General features: G+C 54.5%; 1 protein-coding gene across 1 annotated transcript in view; it reads right to left on the bottom strand.

Annotated features, from left to right (window-relative positions):
• Positions 1–16733, bottom strand: part of Mov10l1 (Mov10 like RISC complex RNA helicase 1) — a 62857-nt gene that overhangs the window by 8505 nt on the left and 37619 nt on the right. The window contains exons 16-22 of the mRNA XM_058579097.1: positions 12005–12113; positions 11288–11466; positions 10515–10661; positions 9475–9596; positions 7361–7460; positions 6348–6512; positions 4212–4385 (exon numbers count right to left, since the gene is read on the bottom strand). Coding sequence (XP_058435080.1) covers positions 4212–4385; positions 6348–6512; positions 7361–7460; positions 9475–9596; positions 10515–10661; positions 11288–11466; positions 12005–12113 — 996 coding nt within the window. The remainder of the gene's footprint in view (positions 1–4211; positions 4386–6347; positions 6513–7360; positions 7461–9474; positions 9597–10514; positions 10662–11287; positions 11467–12004; positions 12114–16733) is intronic.

Here is a 16733-nt window from a genome sequence, read left to right as displayed (position 1 = left end):
CTCAGCTCCACACTCAGGATGGCTCACGTGGGAGACTTTGTTATGTGTATTTAGGTTCCAATTTTAAAAAGCAAAACACCATGTAAGGCAACAAAAATTTACTGCTTTTCAGAATTTTTTTCTGTCAAGCTATATGCAACTTATGCCTTCAGATTTACAATGAACAACTGAAGTAAAGTTTTAAAAAGACTAAGAATGGAAACTTAGAGCAGAACTTCTACACTGAGGAGGAAAAATCCGAGGAACAGCAAATGCTGAACTGGAAACATCAGGAAAGGTGGAGAGGACCCTGAGTAACACAGGAGAAGGGAGCTGAGGTCGCTCCTCAGGCAGAGGCTGGTGCGGTGTGAGAGCAGCACCTGGCTGCCACGGAGAACCGCACAGGAGGGCGAGATGGGGCCTGTGTGCGGGCGCCAGCCTGAGCCAAGCTGCAGGAGAAGCTGGCTTTAAGTTCTCCGTCACACACAGCGTGGGCCACACCAGGCCTGTCCCGAGCAGGGCACAGAGCAGCTGGCACACTCCCACAGGACAGACTTGGGACAATGACCAAAGCTGACACCTAACTGGCCACACATTTCTAAATGCAGGAGTTTACAGGCCAAAGTCCTTGATCAGAACTTAATAAAATCAGAAATAGAAAAAATGAGGTATCACAAAATTCTTTGTCACATGGAAATTAAGAAAATTACTCTCCACCATCCTTTTTTTCCATTTCAAATGGAGTGTTCTGTTTTCTGCTTCCCTTGGTACTTTTCTACTCAGAGCGTTAAGTTATACATAGAAGTTGGACTCCTGACAAATGATGCCTGCGTGGAATGTGTGATGCGTCCGTTTCCCTCCGCCCTCCTCCCTGTCCTCCTCCCTCTGCTCTCCTGACCCTCCTTTTGATGGCTTGTTTATTTTTGATTGGTGCTCTGTAGAGATTCATGAAGGTGGAATTCCCTGTGGTATATCTGCATTTGCACACAGCTAAACTGGACCCCCTTCCCCCCTTTCCTCCCTCCTTCTCCGCCACCGATCTTCCGTTTGTGACATCTGGTTCCCTCCCCAGGCCTTCTCTGCCTGTTGTGGTCTAGTTCCACACAGGAGAGGAAACGCCCCCTGATTCCTAAGTCTGGCTTACTTCCCCCAGCACGAGGTTCTCCGTTCCCACCCACCCACGGCCCCATGATCCCAGTCTTCCTGATGACTGGACAACTCCCTGGTGTACATGGACCCTCTCTCCACTGACAGGCACCTGGGCTGGTTCCTGGGCTGGTTCCCAGCCTGGCTAGGAGGGCTGGTGTGGCTGTGCCTCCACAGAAGGCTAATCTAGTGACTCTGGAGAAATGCCCAGGAGCGGGAAAGCTGGGCCCTAGAGTTCTACCTCCCTTGAATGGAAAAGAAAGTCCCTGAGAAGTCACAGGTCTGGGAGGGCAGGCGGAGGAAGACTAGAGGGGAGGGGGACTTAAAAGCCAGTAAGAAACCAGAGGTCAGCAAAGGAAGGGAGCCAGGGTGAAGACGACATGCTGCAAACAATGGAGCAGAGGACAGGCATGAGCTGGCTTTCCAGCTGAAGCAGAGGCTGCCGCCTGGCCTTTGTGCCCAGATGGTCAATGCCTTAAGCCTTACAGTCCTGCCCAACACTGTGGTCAAATCCAAAGGCAGCAGAGTCCAAGATCTGAGACCCTTGGCTTCCTCAGGGCAGTGAGACAGCAGCACTCAGCCCTGCCCGTGGGTGCCATGGAGACCCTCTAGTGACCTCCTTCTGCCTAGACCCCTGAGGGCTGGGTGGGCACAGCAAATGGACCGCTGCCCCCAAGCTCTGTGGGGGATGGGCAGCCAGTGAGGTGGAGGTCTATCTCCTCTCAGTGGAGGGAGCCTGAGTGTGCAGGGAGCAAGGGCCAGGCAAGGGTGGGGTGGGCCGCAGCAGCAGGACTGCAGTATCACCCCACCTCAGCCTCAGAACAATGCCTGTAGAGGAGTCGGCATTCAGAGGTCACATACTACATCAGTCCACTGCAGTGAGCCTGCACAAGTCTACACTGCCTCAGCATCCATGGGAATGCACGTTGGACGTCCTCACACCAGAAGCAGGGCTCAGCCCCTGACGGTTCCCAGTTCTGCACCTCCTCCCAGCTCTCCTGCGGCCCACCTAGATCTCTGCCTCATATGGCTGCCCCTGATGACCACCTCCCCATGGGTCAGCTAGATGAGGCCTGCTTGGGCCGCCCACACCTCACCCTCACACCTGCAAGGACTGTGTAGACCTGCTGCAGTGACCACCTCTTGCCTCCACGTGACTTCCTGGAACTCTGTGCTTGATCTGGACGCCCAGTTAAAACTGCCTGTGGGAAATCTGTTTGGATAACACTCTGGGCCTGATAGAGGCATGGGCCCACGCCCCCCCAAGTCCTGGACCTCCATGCGTGGCCGCCGGGTAGGCTGTGTACCTGGGGGCCTGTGTGTGATGGAATCTTTATTCCATCTCGTGTCTCCTAGGCACTGAGGTGGGCCTCTCCCATCATAAGACCCTACATTAAAACACCTATGTTCCTGTAATCCCAATGGCTTGGGAGGCTGAGGCAGGAGGATCATGAATTCAAAGCCAGCCTTAGCAACTTAGGGAAGCCCTAAGCTAAGCAACTCAGACCCTGTCATTAAATAAAATACAAAAAGGGGTGGGGATGTGGTTCAATAGTTGAGTGCTCCTGAGTTTGCTCCCTAGCTCCTTAGTACCAAAAAAAAAAAAAAAAAGCAAAAAACCCCAACAACACACACACACACACACACACACTCTCTCTCTCTCTCTCTCTCTCTCTCTAAGTTTGTGGACCAACTCAGGACTTCTTTTTGTCAACTACATATATGTTGTTTGTTATCTACTAAAGTGACTTTTTTTCTGGGGAGAGCACTGGGGGTTGAACTCCAGGGCACTCAACTGCTGAGCCCCATCCCCATCGCTATTTTGTATTTTATTTAGAGATGGGGTCACACCTTGCTTTTGCTGAGGCTGGCTTTGAACTCACGATCTTCCTGCCTCAGCCTCCTGAGCTGCTCAGCTAGGTCAGTGTGTTTTGTAGCATACTAAGACTAATTGTTCTTTTATAAAAAATCCACAACTTCATTTTGTAATCAGTTTCTCATGTAAAGCCTGTGGTAATTTTTAGATGGCACTGAGCACACTAGCTAATTTGTGGAGAGAGGCCAGGAGAAGCCTTGCGTGAACCAGACCTGCACCTAGGGCCCGCTTTGTGCTCGGGCATAGCCTTGAGCCTCTCCAGCCTCGCCCTTACATCCGCTGAGGCTCACCTGGAGACACTCCAGAGGGGTCCCCTCGGATACAGTTTCTCATTGTTTTTCTGATGCACAGGCAGCTTCTGAGGGTGTGCAGAGTCAGCCAGGCGGTGGGCGTGACTGAGGCTCAGGAGCACTGGCTATCGGGGAGGGACAGCCTCAGGGCAGACCCCTCTCAATTCCTGTCCCATGTGAGGGTGGGATTCCCCCAGCCACTGGACTCCAAGCCACCCGAGACAAATGGACCTCAAACACGCGTCTTGACAAGGGGTTTAGAGAGGAACCGTGCAGGGGCTGTGTTGTGTGCAGCTGACGGGAGGGGTCCCTGGCACCCGTGCGCCCTGTCCTGTCTGGTGCCGTCCCAGCTCTCAAACCTCCTTCTCTGGCAGTGCATGGGAAACCTAACTCCTAATCCGACTGTCTGGCTCCAGTGACGGCTGAACTTGTGTTTAGCTGTGGAGCATCCAGCCCCTCCCTGTGTGAGGTCCTGGTGAGAGGGAGGCTGTCACCTGGAGTCTCCCCTGACCTGGGACTCCGGTGCTGATGGATGTGCTCTGCAGGGTGGGTGGGCACTGCTGGGCAGCAAGCTTCCTAGGCCCCGCTTCCCGTGTCCTGCCCGCCGTGCCTCCCCGGCCTTCTGATGGGCGCCAGCCTGGGCCTCTTCTTGGGACCAGTGCTTGACTGCTGTGAGCATCACAAGACGCTGCCCTGGGAGGCCCACCCTGCAGGCCACTCCTGAGCTGTCCCACAGGAGAGGCTGGCGGCAGTCCTCCTGTTGCCTGCTGCTCTTGAGGACCATGAGCATCCCTCTGCCCCTCCCCAGGCTCTTGAGAAACTACTCAGTCCCTGACACAGTGAGGCCACACTCAGGGGATAGAGATGAGCACCTCCTGCCTGGCTGGCGCAGAGCATCCGTAGTCCAAGGTGTGACTTACCCTCACCCCGTGGAAGATGAGAGGGAAGCCTTTCTTGGGCAGCTTCTCCCAGCCCAGTAAAGAGGTCACCACTTTGGGGTCTGCACAGACTTCAAGCTCCCTGTGATAGAAAAGCCGAGAGGGCAGCGCCAGCAGGGCCGAGTGGGATCTGTAGTTCTTCACTAATTTTGTGACCTGCAGGAAGAGGACAGGTGCAGAGCGCTAGGGGAGGCAGCACTGGAGCTCGTCCACTCCCCAGGGCAGTTCCCCACTCCTGCCTGTGCCTCCCTGAGCCTGAAACCTGTCACCACACTAGCTCCCCAGATGACGGTCTCTGCAAAGGTCTGTTTAACAGCAAGGACTGCTCCTCTCCTGGGTCCTAATGGGCTGGGAATCTCCCAAGGGGCACAAACGGCTCCAGACGCACCACTGTGTGCCGTCTGCTTCACTCTGGATCCAGTCTCATGACCCCAGCCCTGGATGGCAGGCAGGCAGGCAGGCAGGCAGAGCCACGGTGCCCTCCCTGATGGGCTGTACGCTGTGAGGACGGCTCCACACTCCTCCTCCATCTGGTCTGCAAAGTTCACGTGCTTACCTTACACACTTCTTCCCTGGTTCCTGGCAAACGCTCTGGACTGCTGACCCAGGGCAAGGGACTTGTTAATCCAGGGAGCAGGACATGTGTCCCGCTTCCAAGAAGCCAATCACAACGCTAGACCTCACCTGTCCACCACACCACCAGCCCAGAGCAGCACAGGGCCTGGGGAGGAAGAGCCACGTTCCCTAGAGCTGCTCTCAATATGCAGGTGGGAGCTTCAGAACCAAGCCCTGGGCCGGCGGAGGCTCCCGGAGCCTGGTGGCCACTGCTGGGCGCACCTGCAGGTGGTGTGGCAGGGCTGGCATGCAGCAGCAGCTCTCCCACAGAGGCCGCTGGCAGGTGCCCAGGAGGCTGGAGCACGGCTTGCCCCTCCCCTGGCAGCAGAGCTCTCGGGACCCTATCTAGGTTCAGAAGATGCTGGCCACCATCACCTCCTGGGGCAGCCACTCTGGGTTGTTCACTCCTCCCACAGTGGGTGCCTTTCAGGTGGGTGGCCTGGGAGGCCCTCCTCAGCCCGAAGATCCCCAGTACCCCCTCCCACAGTCTCACCCCTCTTATTTCAGTGAGGTAAAGGCCCCAGGAGGCTCCAGCCCCTTTCCCCAAACCTCTCATGAGCACTGTACCTCACCCACACCAGGAATCCACCATCAGATGGAAACCTGTCTTCTTTTTGTATTATGGCACGTTAGTGATGTAATGACATAGCTGTTTAGGAGAATAGTTTTTCTGGTGGTACTGGGGGTTAAACTCGGGGTACTCCACCACTGAGGCACACTCAGCTGTTATTTTGAGAGAGACTCTTGCTAAGTTGATGAGGCTGTCCTTGAACTTGCGATACTCCTGCCTCAGCCTCCTGAGTTGCTTGGATCATAGGCATATGGCCACCATGCTGGGCATTTTTTGGGGGTACTGTGGCAGTTTCTCACTGTCTTGCAACAGGCCCCACAGACCCAAGGCTCCCGGGTTCAGTGAGACAGGGCTGCACCCAGTCGGATGAGCACCTCAAGTCAGGAGAGCTCACCAGAGACACTCCCACAGCCTTTCCCGGGCAGATCTTCTCTTATTTTAGTCACAGTTACAGAACCAGTTCCCGTTTCTCCTGCTGCGATGGGGCACTTCCAAGTTAGCTCCCATTGTCCTGGACCCCAAAGACCCCTGCCATCAGTGCCAGGCTGCCTGGTGTCCCTGGCCCCAGCACAGGCCCTGTGAGGCGCACTGCATGGCTCCTGGGAAAGGAGAGCGGATGCAAGTGCCTAAATCCCATCTGGGAGGCAGGGCAGCGGGCAAAGCGTCCCATGCGCTGACAGGCATCCGTGCTGGCTCCTGCTTCAGGGTGCAGCCTTGGCGTGGGCGGGTGGAGGACACTGGTGTTCCTGTGGAGGAGGTGCACGCTCCATGCCTCCTGGGCATGACAGACAGGGGTGCCCACTCACAGCCACAGCCAATGGACAAGGGGAAGTAGGCAGACAGCAGTGTGGCAGCCTCCCCTGCTGGCCTGCCATCCTGGGCTACTCCTGCCTCTCAGCGCTCAAGCCACTCAATAAGCCTGGCCGACTCACCAGCAGGGGGTTGTACGCGCCACAAGCACCGAATGCACTCTCGTCACGCAGGTACACTGGACGGGACATCAGTCTCTCCAACATGGACACGTTGAGCCCGTAGGCCATGGCCAGCCTGGACTTGATGACGGGGCCAAGCTGCATGGGGTCTCCAGCAAGCACAATCTGTGGCACACACAAGGGCTTGATGGGGACCAGCGTGGCATATGGTCCCCGCCTCAGGAGGAGCACCCTGGGAGAGCAGCAGGCTGGCTTCCCGGGTCAGGGTCAGGCTGTGCAGGCAGGGGCCCACATCCACTGTGGATGCGTGACAGAGAGGGTGCTGCTGGAGCCATGAGGACTTCCAGAGGGCAGGGAAGTGGGCAGCACTCCGTCCTGGGAGGCCCCACATGTGGCCATATCAGGCTGACTGTCCCTGTTTCCTCCCCAACCCTCCCGTGCTCTGCCCAGAGTCTGGGGACCTGAGAGGAGGCGGGTGTGCCCTCTGGAGGAGAAAGGGAGGGGCAGGGAAAGGGAGCACTTTCTCACCCTCCTATTCTCAAGGAGCCCACTCCCACATGGCAGGTCTAGATGACTGCTCCTTGCCAGGGGTGCAGGGAACAACAGGGGTTTAAGATGATTCAGAGGCTCCACAGGAAGCAGCAGGTGGGCCTGACAGGCACGTGGAGCAGGAGGGGCTGGGGGTCAGAGGGGAGAGGCCCAGAGCAGCCCAGAGGGAGCAGGCACAAGGCGCAGCCCTGCCTTCTGGCACGGGGCGGGGGGATCACCAAGGGCAGGGAGCAGCTGCTGACTTTGCCACTGGGTCTCCAACACCTAGAATGTTCTTTGCTTTGTTTTGCGAGTGAAAAACCCCACCGTGGCAGCCCCCCGCACTGTGCTGCAGCAAGCAGAACTGAGCCCCCTCGGCTAGGCCTGGTGCGATCTCCTGGCCCGAGGCCATGACCACTGCGGCCGGCCGGCCAAGGGAAGACCGGGCGAAGGAGACAGAGTGTGCCGCTGCACACAGGCCTTACCTGGCCGCTGACGTCGGAGATCAGCCCCAGAGGGATGAGGCACTCTGGCTCACTCGCCTGCCCGGCCTCGTCCACGAACACGTGGGTGAAGTGTCCGACTCTAGAAGCAGAGGTGTCTGAGTGGTCATGCCCACCATGGCTCTTAGCACCCGGTGCCAGGCCCCATTCTGCACCTGTGGGTCGAGTGGCACCCAGAAGGGCCGCGTGCCTGCCTCCAAAGCTGAATGACTGGGTACAGGCTGGCAAGGAGAGCCCGTGACAGATCAGTGCCTGGCGCTGTGTGTTGCTCAAAAGGACATGGACAGGACAGTGTGAGAGTGGGCATGACCAAAGCCTGAGCACCTTAGGACACTGCATGGCCTTGCAGCAGCTTCCCCAGAGCTCCATCAGGCTCGGCCTCCCCACCGTGAGTGAGCTCGCAACCCCCAGCTGGCTGCTCCGCTCTCTGCCTGCTTCCCTGGGAGTGAGGGAGACTGGCCAAGGAGCAGCACTGGGCAGCTGGCAGCAGGTGGCCTGGGCACCTCCTCCTGCCTGGTCCCACCAGCCACACCGGCCTCTCACCACACACCCAGCAGTCTCTAGGTGGCACTGCCATGGTGACAGCAGGACGGCGCCCAGGGTGGAGGGGACACTGCCTGCGCCTACCTGGCCTCCAAGCCTCAATGGTCCCACTAGGACATCAAACCCGTAGTCAGAAGTGCCAGGGAGGCTCCTGCTCCCACCTCCCACCGTGGCCAGAGTCAGGGCCCCTGCGAGAGACGAGGAGGTGAACCACCTCTGCTGGACACTAACCCAGCACAGGAGGACGAAGCCGAGTGCTGCATTAGCTGGTGTCACTTAAAGGCACTTCTCTCAGAAGACACTGCCCCCTCTGTCCTGTAGGGCTTCACAGCCGCAGCTCTGGGTTGTCACCAGCACAGCAGCTGGCCCAGCCAGGCACCTCTTCCCCTGGGACCTGGACGTTGGTGCACCCACGCTCTGCACACCAGGCTACCCTGCCCTGCACAAAACCTGCACCCCAATGACACCAGACCCGAACAAGAGAAGGATGGGCTGTCTCTGCTGAAGCCTCTCCACCTCCAGGCCGCCAATGCGTTGATAAAGTCCCTTAACCTGTCCAGACCTGCCCCATCCAATGCAGGGACCTCAGCTGCCACGTGTGGCCCTGGGGCACTTCAGGTGGCGAGCCAGAAACACGCCATGTTATAAGGGTGAAGACGGGGTTTTTAAGTCTCTGGTCCTTGAAAAACAATCACCGTCTGACCTGTCACTCCCCGGCATGTGCACAGCGGTGCTCTATGAGGTGAGAGGAGCCAGCAGGCACGGGCTCAACTGTGACCCCTAGATGCAGCTCCCTGTGACACTGGCAGAGGCCTGGAGTCCTTGGCCAGGCACCCTCACAGCCACTGCCTCAGGCTGCCCCTGCCAGAGGCCACAGCCTGCCCCTCATGTGTCCGGGGAAGGTGGGGCTCCCTGGTACCTCAGCCTGCTGCACACCACCTGGTGGCCCTCACTGTCCCTGCCTCCCTCCCCACAGCACTGAGTGACTGAGCGTGCGTCTCAGGCAGCCTCCTCCTATAGCTCGGAAGTCCAGCAGAAGTGCCTCTGGTCAACAGGGCACCCCACGTTACTCCACCTTCCCACAGAGCCCATGCACCAGTGGGTTTGAGGTCCACAGAACTGGACCTCAGCGCCCAACTACTTCCTATGTGTCCTGCCTCCTCACATCCTCTAAGCAACTCACCCCCATGTACAGAGGCCTTGGAATCTTTCTGCCACACCAGGGGCCATGTCCAGTGCCTCCCTGGACCACAGTCTCCTCTTCCAGCTCCCCTCCTGCCACTCCTTTTGTTCACAGGCTCCAGCTCCAGAGGCCCCTCTGGGTAAAATACTTGGGGCCCTCTAGCCACAGGATCTTTGTATGCACTCATCCATCTGCTGGTGTGTCCCTCTATTGGGCTGTGTGAGCCTCTAGGGTCCAGGACAAATACCACTTCCTCAGTTGGACCGAAGCTATCCTGGTCTGTCATCTGGCCCCTGGCTGCTGCTTGTCCCACCACCTGGCCTCTGCGCAGGCGGCCTCCCGCAGACGTCCCTGCCAACACCGTGCTCACCTCACTCCTATCTGGTAGAACAGCCCTGCACTGCTGCACGTTGTGATTATTATCCTGAAGCGCGATGCTCTCCAGATATCCTCCCCGTCTCTGCAATAGGGCTTGATGGCATCAATGATGGTCTAGGGCAAGGAAGGCAGAACACATTTGGTCTTCAAATTATTAAGTGTTCCTTTAAACTGGGCAGAATGACAAAGCCAAAATGAATTCTGAGATCATCTTCCCTTCGCCACTTCCCAGGGAGGGAACTACCTAGTGATTCAGGACTGGTTTTTTTTTTTTTTTTTGGTGGTGGTGTTGGGGATCGAACCCAGGTCCTTGTGCATGCCAGGCAAGCACTCCACCAACTGAGCTGTATCTCCAGCCCCATGGCTTTTTTCTTAATTAGCATGTTTTACATTTTCATATTGATTAAGTCCATGTTTTGTGGGCTCTAGAGCCATGAACATAACGTACCCCTGCAGAGCCTTCCAGGAAACAACATTTCCTCATCTTAACTCATTATTATTTTTTGAGATGTCTGGGAATGGAACCAGGGACCCTCATGTGTTACGGTTGTGCTCTAGCACTAAGCTACTTCCCTAGCCCATTTTAAAAATTTTATTTTGAGACAGGCTTTTGCTAAGTTGTTGAGGCTGGCCTTGAACTTGTGATCCTCCTGCCTCAGCCTCCTGATTGGCTGAGATTACAGATGTGCACCACACTGAGCCTGGCTTCAATTTTTTTTTTTTAAGCAACATTTCGTCTATAAGCAAACCAGAAGCCTACCATTTCCCTGAAACTCTACTTGTAACCAAGCCAACAAAACAGAACTAAAACAGAACAATTCATTTGCAGGTCAAATAAGAGAGGAACAAAAAACTTTAAGGAAGCTCAGGACACCTGTGACAGGACAGACAACCTGGAATGTGACAGTGAGCAAGGTGTGCAGGGCACACACCAGAATTGCAGGCGGCTTGGGGCTGTCCCCCTCCTGCCCCTGCCTGCCCAGGGCACCTGCTGAGGAGGCAGCCTGCTACCATTCCATGCCTGGGGCTCACCTCCTCAAACCTGCAGGTGGCGTTAACCCGGACCATGGCGGCTGGTCTCAGCATCTTGCTTTCATGCAGTCGCAAACACACGAGGTCAGCAGCACTGTTAGAGGGGGCACAGACCAAAATCCGACTGTCCGGCAAAGCATAATGTACCTTCATCCAAGACACAAGAGACCGAGGATCATAACTCTCAACCCTGCACAGCAGAAACCCCAGGCCTGATGTGCGGTGCACACAGGCTGCTTTGCCAGATGTGGATGCCAGCTCGACCCCTGAGACCCCTGAACACAGCACAGCAAGGGTTCTGCCTCACAACGCGTCCCCAGGCACCAGGGTGGGCGGTGAGGCTCTTCATTCCCCATGGTCCTAAACCACCTCCTAAGGCAGGACCAGGTCACACCACTGTATGGCACCAGCAGGCACTCAGGTGAGCTTGCTAACGGAACCCTGAATGGCACAGAAATACTCAATACACGGTATTTTCATAAATTTGATCTGAAATATAAAAGACACTGGCAGCTCCTGCAGAGTGGTAGCTTCAGCCACAGCCAAGGCAGCTTGTGCAGTAGAACTCTGTGACAAGATCAGTGGTTCTGTTCTGGACACTAAGTCGTACCTCCCCAAGTAGGCTTCCACCACCCTAGCATCCACACCAGTTCGCTTGACCATGGAGCGCTGGCCTTCTTAGCCCTTCTGACCACAGTGTGGACTGACCCATCCTGCAGACTGAGACGCAGGAACACAGCACGGAGCTCAAAGCAGCCAGCTGCTGACCTTACCTGCAGAACCGCCTCGATGATGGTCACGGTCTTCCCAGTCCCAGGAGGTCCAAAGAGGACGTACGGGAGGGGGCGGCAGTCGCCACTGAGGATCCTTCTCACGGCCAGCTTCTGGTTCTCGTTCAGCACTGGGTTGAAGAACTCTGTGTCTCTTACTTTGGGGGTCTGGGTTTCGTCGGCTGTGTTGGGAGTGAAGAGAGGGGTTCAGTTAGAGGCCAGGAGTCGGAGCACAGACGCCTTGATGGCTGAAAGGCAGCGGCAGACAGGCTCTGGAGCACGCCCACCACAGACGCCAGCACAACATGCCCCTGGGAATGCCTACCTGAGCAGTGCGGGGCAGTCAGGAAAACTACACTAGGAGGGATTTTATTTTTCTGCTTCACAGATGCAGTGTCACCTCAAGTACTGGACACGGGATTTAAAAATGTCTGTGATAAGCCAGGTGCGGTGGCATACACTTGTAGCCCCTGTACTGGGGAGGCCGAGGAGGGAGCACTGCTCAAGCCCAGGAGTTTGAGACCTGTCTCAAACACACCTGTCTACAACTGCTTAAAAGCTCAAATGGCCAAAAATAACCCACAATCTGAGTCTTTCTAAAGTGCCTAAGCCAAAATCAGGATGAGGCCCTGGCCCGTCCCCTGAGCAGAGCGGGAGCCCGCATCTCGTGGCACCCACGTGCAGCAGGCCGCTCTGCTCTGAGTCCTGGTACTCACGCACCCAGGCTGCTCGTCTCTATGGTGAGGGCAGCCACCCCTGGCAGGTCCTTGGCCCCAGTGTGCCTCTGTTTCCCGGCATGTTTAGTTTGGTCCTTCCCGGTTTTCCTGTTCTAGAAATGATCACGCAGAGGATGTTAAAAACTTAGCTTTGAATGCACTGGGTTAGTCTGAAGAACAGACATAAACATCTACCAATATCTGCTTCTAATGCTTAACAGCTCTTGATATGGGCCACAGTCATATTTTTCAAAATATAATGAAAATACAGGATATCTGATCAAAAGATTCCATCAGTTTTTGTTTTCTGTGTCTCTTAAAAACAAATATAAATTTTGTGGCGATGAAACCAAAATAAAGGGTTACATTTTACTTGACAAAGGCACACCCTTCCACTCCTTGGCTGGCCTTCAGCTGGTCTCCCGCGGGCCTGCGAGAGGCTGATGAGCTGCCCAGAGGTGGGTGGTCCTGGCAGCCCCTCCAGGCACAGCTGGGCCGGGCAAGGTCCTGCCCAGGAACTGGTCTGGCAGACACGTTTAAACATAGATGGAGTTGGCCCTGGACCAATGAAACTTCTTTGCCATTACAAGGATATTCACTGCTTGTGCAAGCACCTTTGTAAATTAACTTGACCACTTTCAGAGGATAGATTCTTGGATCCGTATAACTGCTACATAAAAGTTTCCTCATAAAAAATTTGCACATATCGCCAAACTTTATCCCAGAAGCCTCTGTCCAGGTGATCTGTCTACAACTGTTGCCAGGTGCTGTGGAGCACAACTGTGGTGCCATCAGCCACATGCATGTGATGTCCAGGTGGTGCCACAGGCTGCTGCACTGGTCCTCACGCACAGGGAAGCACGTGGCAGGAACTCCTTTGGCTGTGCCCTTTCCCACGGCTCCTAGACCGTCCATGCTGCTGGGTAGGTCCTTCCTATGTCCGAGTGGGGGGGGCTCTACTCCAAGAACACACCTCATTTCTCTGTCCATTCTTCTGTTGACTGACCCGGCCGTTTCCAGCTTTGGGCAGTAACCAACATGCTATGAACTCTCAGTGCGCATCTTGGAACAGCCGCATATAAGCCCGCTTTCCATTTCCTCTCAAGTTTTGGCCCTTGCAACAGGTGTGTGGTGGTAGCTCACTGTGGCTGTCTCCCCCACGATGACAGCCAACGCTGATGGCCTTCCCAGGGTCGGCCACCTCTGTGTTCTTTGGTAAAGGGCTGGCCATCTTCCTGCTGAGCTTGCAGTTCTTTGCTGAAGACCTGGACACCAGTCCTTTTCAAGATGGAGGATTTGCATAAGAGTTTTCTCTCTACCTGCTTCTTGTCGTCTGTGGTCTTCAGTGTCTCCTGACAATAAGCTGTTTCATTTCACTAAAGTCTAGCCTGTCAACTTCTTCTCTATGGGTCACATATGACCCTCCCAGTACAGGATGGGGCAGTCTTCTGTGTGCTTTCCTGAAGTTCTGTGGTCTGGGCTCTGGCCATCTCTTGTTAGCTTTGTACTTGCTGTCAGGTATAAATCCAGGTGTGCATTTCTGCATGTGCTCTGAATTTATACATCAACTTGGAGAAAACAGGCGTCTAAACCATACTGAGTCTGAGCTGGGGCAGGTACCATCAGCGCTCCCTAGTGGCCAGCAGACAGTCCTGCACAGCTCCTCTGATCTATCCCTGAGGTCTTAAAACATTTAGATGCTATCTTAAGTGGTATTCCAACACCCCACCTGTGTCTGTGAAAGGACGTGAGTGGCTTGTTTTTGCACGCCAGCCTCATGTCTTCTGTCCTGCTAAGCCGCTCAGCCCTGAGGATGCCCTGAATAGTCCATCAGACTCCCGCGCACCCTGTAGGTCCCTCCTCCTCTGCCTCGCCACACTAATCATCCACCAGGGCCTGCTCAGTGTCACCCAGAAATGCCAGGGTCCTGATCTCACAAGGAGAGAGCCCTCACCACTGAGCAGGCTTCTCTGGGGAAGGACATCCTGACAGGACAGGTGTCCACTAGAGGACACTTGGGATTTCCTCTTCAGCTTGTCAATAAGGGGAAGGACACTGGCTGATGTGAGGGATAGTAACCCGTGTCCCATTCCCAAGGGGAGTGCTTCCTGGCCTCATGCATGTTCAACTTGCTGATACTTTGTTCCAAGACTTGGACTTCTGTGCTCCCGAGTGACCCTGGCAGGAGTCAGGAAAACGACACTAAGATAAGAGGGAAAAAGGCCATTCCATTTATTTTTCTGCTTCACAGATGCAGTGTCACCTGGAGTACTGGACATCCTAAGTGTCCTCTAGTGGACACCTGTCCTGTCAGGATGAGCTCTCAGGTGCCGAAGCTCTCTGCAATGGAGTCTGTCCTCAATGCGCCGACCGGCTGCTTGCTTACTCATTCATTTGTTCATGGTACCAAGGCTGGAGCCCAGGGGCACCCTACCAATGAACTACATTCCTAGACCTTTTATTTTTATTTTGATGCAAGGTCTAAGTTGCCCAGGCTGGCCTTGAACTTGCAATCCTCCTACCTCAGCCACTTGAGGTGCTGGAGTTACAGGCATGAGCCGCCAGACCTAGCAACACTGGCCATGAGTGTGAAATTAAACTTCCCTGAGCTAGAGTCTGTAGAACTGGTGTCATCTTTTCCTGAAAATTTCACCAGCTTGATAAATTCACCAGCAACGCTGTGTAGCAGAGGTTTTTTGTGGGGAAGGTGGTGATGTTTCTAACTGGAAGTTCATTCTTGAACAGATCTAGGGCTAATCAGGCACGATTTCTTGTTGAGGGAGCTTTAGCAACTTGTGCTTTCAACAAATATGGAAGTTGTTTATGCAAGTTGCTGTATTAATCAGTAATCTGTTCATAGCTGTATGAGCCAGAATTCTCTAGGGAAAATTGAACACTGCCGTGGCCCCAGTGGGATGCTGACTGTGGGCAGGGCCAAGCTGCACGTGTGCTTTCTCCTGCAGATGCAGTGCTGGGGCTGACCAGTCCACCCCTGCGCTCTGTCCCAGCCACCTTCCCACCTTCCCAGGCACTCAGCAGGTGGTGTAGCCATAATCTTTGCAGTTTTAAGGTAACACAGCAAAACGAGAACAAATTTCCTTTTCCTTTCTTGGAATTTCACAGGATAGGTTAGTTCTTGCTGTGCAAACAATTTTTCTCTTTGAGATCGTTGACCTTAGTGGACCCAGAATTAGGTCTGACCAAATATCTGAGCACCAGTGGCCAGTGAAAGTGAAGCATGCGGTTAGCCAACACCCATGGATTCAGGGGGCAGCGCATTTCTTATAACCCCATCAGTCTGGTTCAAGGTTCAGCAACTTCACTCATCTTCTCAAAGGACAGACTTTTACTCAGCAATTCATCTTCAATTTCTACTCAATGTATATTATTCTCTTTTGCTTTATTCAAGTTCTATTTGTTTTTGTCTGGCTTTTATACTTCTTAAACATTTTATTTATTTATTTGGTACTGGGATTAAACCCCAGGGATCCTTAACCACTGAGCCATATCCCTAGTCCTTTTTATTTTTTGAGACAGGGTCTCCCTAAGTTGCTGAGGCTGGCCTTGAACTTGTGATCTCCTGCCTTTGCCTCTCGAGCCCTGGGATTACAGGTGTGTGCCACTGTGCCCGTTCTAATTTGTTTTTAAAGGAGGAAGCTGAGGCCACTGACTTGAAGTCTTTTTTCAAAATTAGGCAGTTGGTGCTATAAACTTTCCCCAAGGCGTCTCTGGTGGCATCTCACAACTTTTGACAAGTCGAGTCACCATTTTTGGTCTGGTAAGAACTTTCCAATTCCACTTAATTCTTTGATCCATGGGTTATTTGCGGGTACACACCTGATCTCCAGATTCTGGGGAATTCTGACTTCTGAAGTCACTCTGGTTGGTGTTGCTGTTCCGGTCCCAGCTCTGGACTCACTGCTTCCTTCCGTGGACTCTGAAATTGGGGTGCAGACAGTGCTGGCTGACTGGGCCTGTGTGGTGCTGGGCTGTGTGAGTCGGGGTGCTGGAGGTACTCCTAGGCAGCCAGGCACTCAGGGCTGTCTGTAGCACGGAGGCACCTGGCACGGTCATGTGCTCCTGACGGATGACCCTGTGGCGACACTGCAATCTTCTCCCGGTTCTTCTCCATCTTCTAAGAGCTCTTGGCTCTGAGACCCACTTTCTTTGACACGAATGGTTGGCATCATTGCCTTTCTTCCTTACCTGTCCTTGCTTCCACTGGCAGCACACACAGTCTCTTCTCTGCATCCCTGGGTTCCACACCTGCAGCCTCATGTGCAAACCTTCTGTCATTACCCACTGAATCCTGTGTGGCCACCACCGAGGGAGCGTTTATGCCCTCCCAGGCACCACATGACACCTGCGGTCAACTCAGTATCAGGAGGATGTGTGCGGGCTGGACAAGATGGCACTGTGTGTCTGAAGGACTCCCCGGGTGTCCACGGACTTTAGTACCCTGGGCATGGTCTGAGTCCTGGACCAAGCCCTTGAGGACACTGAGGACGATGGTAGGTATTTCTTTTTCATCTCATCTGACAATCTGAACTGTTTAACTGCAGTGTTTAGAACACTGATGTGCTCAGACTTAAATCTACCACCATGAGATGGGTACAAGTGGCATACACCTACAATCCTAGTGACTCAGGAGGCTAAGGCAGGGGTACCAAATTCAAGGCCAGACTTAGTAACTCAGCAAGACCCTCAGCAACTTAGCAAGACCCTGCCTCAAA

Source organism: Marmota monax, unplaced genomic scaffold, assembly GCF_021218885.2.
Source record: "Marmota monax isolate L192 unplaced genomic scaffold, Marmota_monax_Labrador192_F-V1.1 WCK01_AAM20220418_F8-fsc00234, whole genome shotgun sequence".
In the NCBI taxonomy this organism is placed as follows: Eukaryota; Metazoa; Chordata; class Mammalia; order Rodentia; family Sciuridae; genus Marmota; species Marmota monax.
The sequence above is the reverse complement of the archived record's forward strand: the minus strand, read 5'-3'. Positions and strand labels throughout refer to the sequence as shown.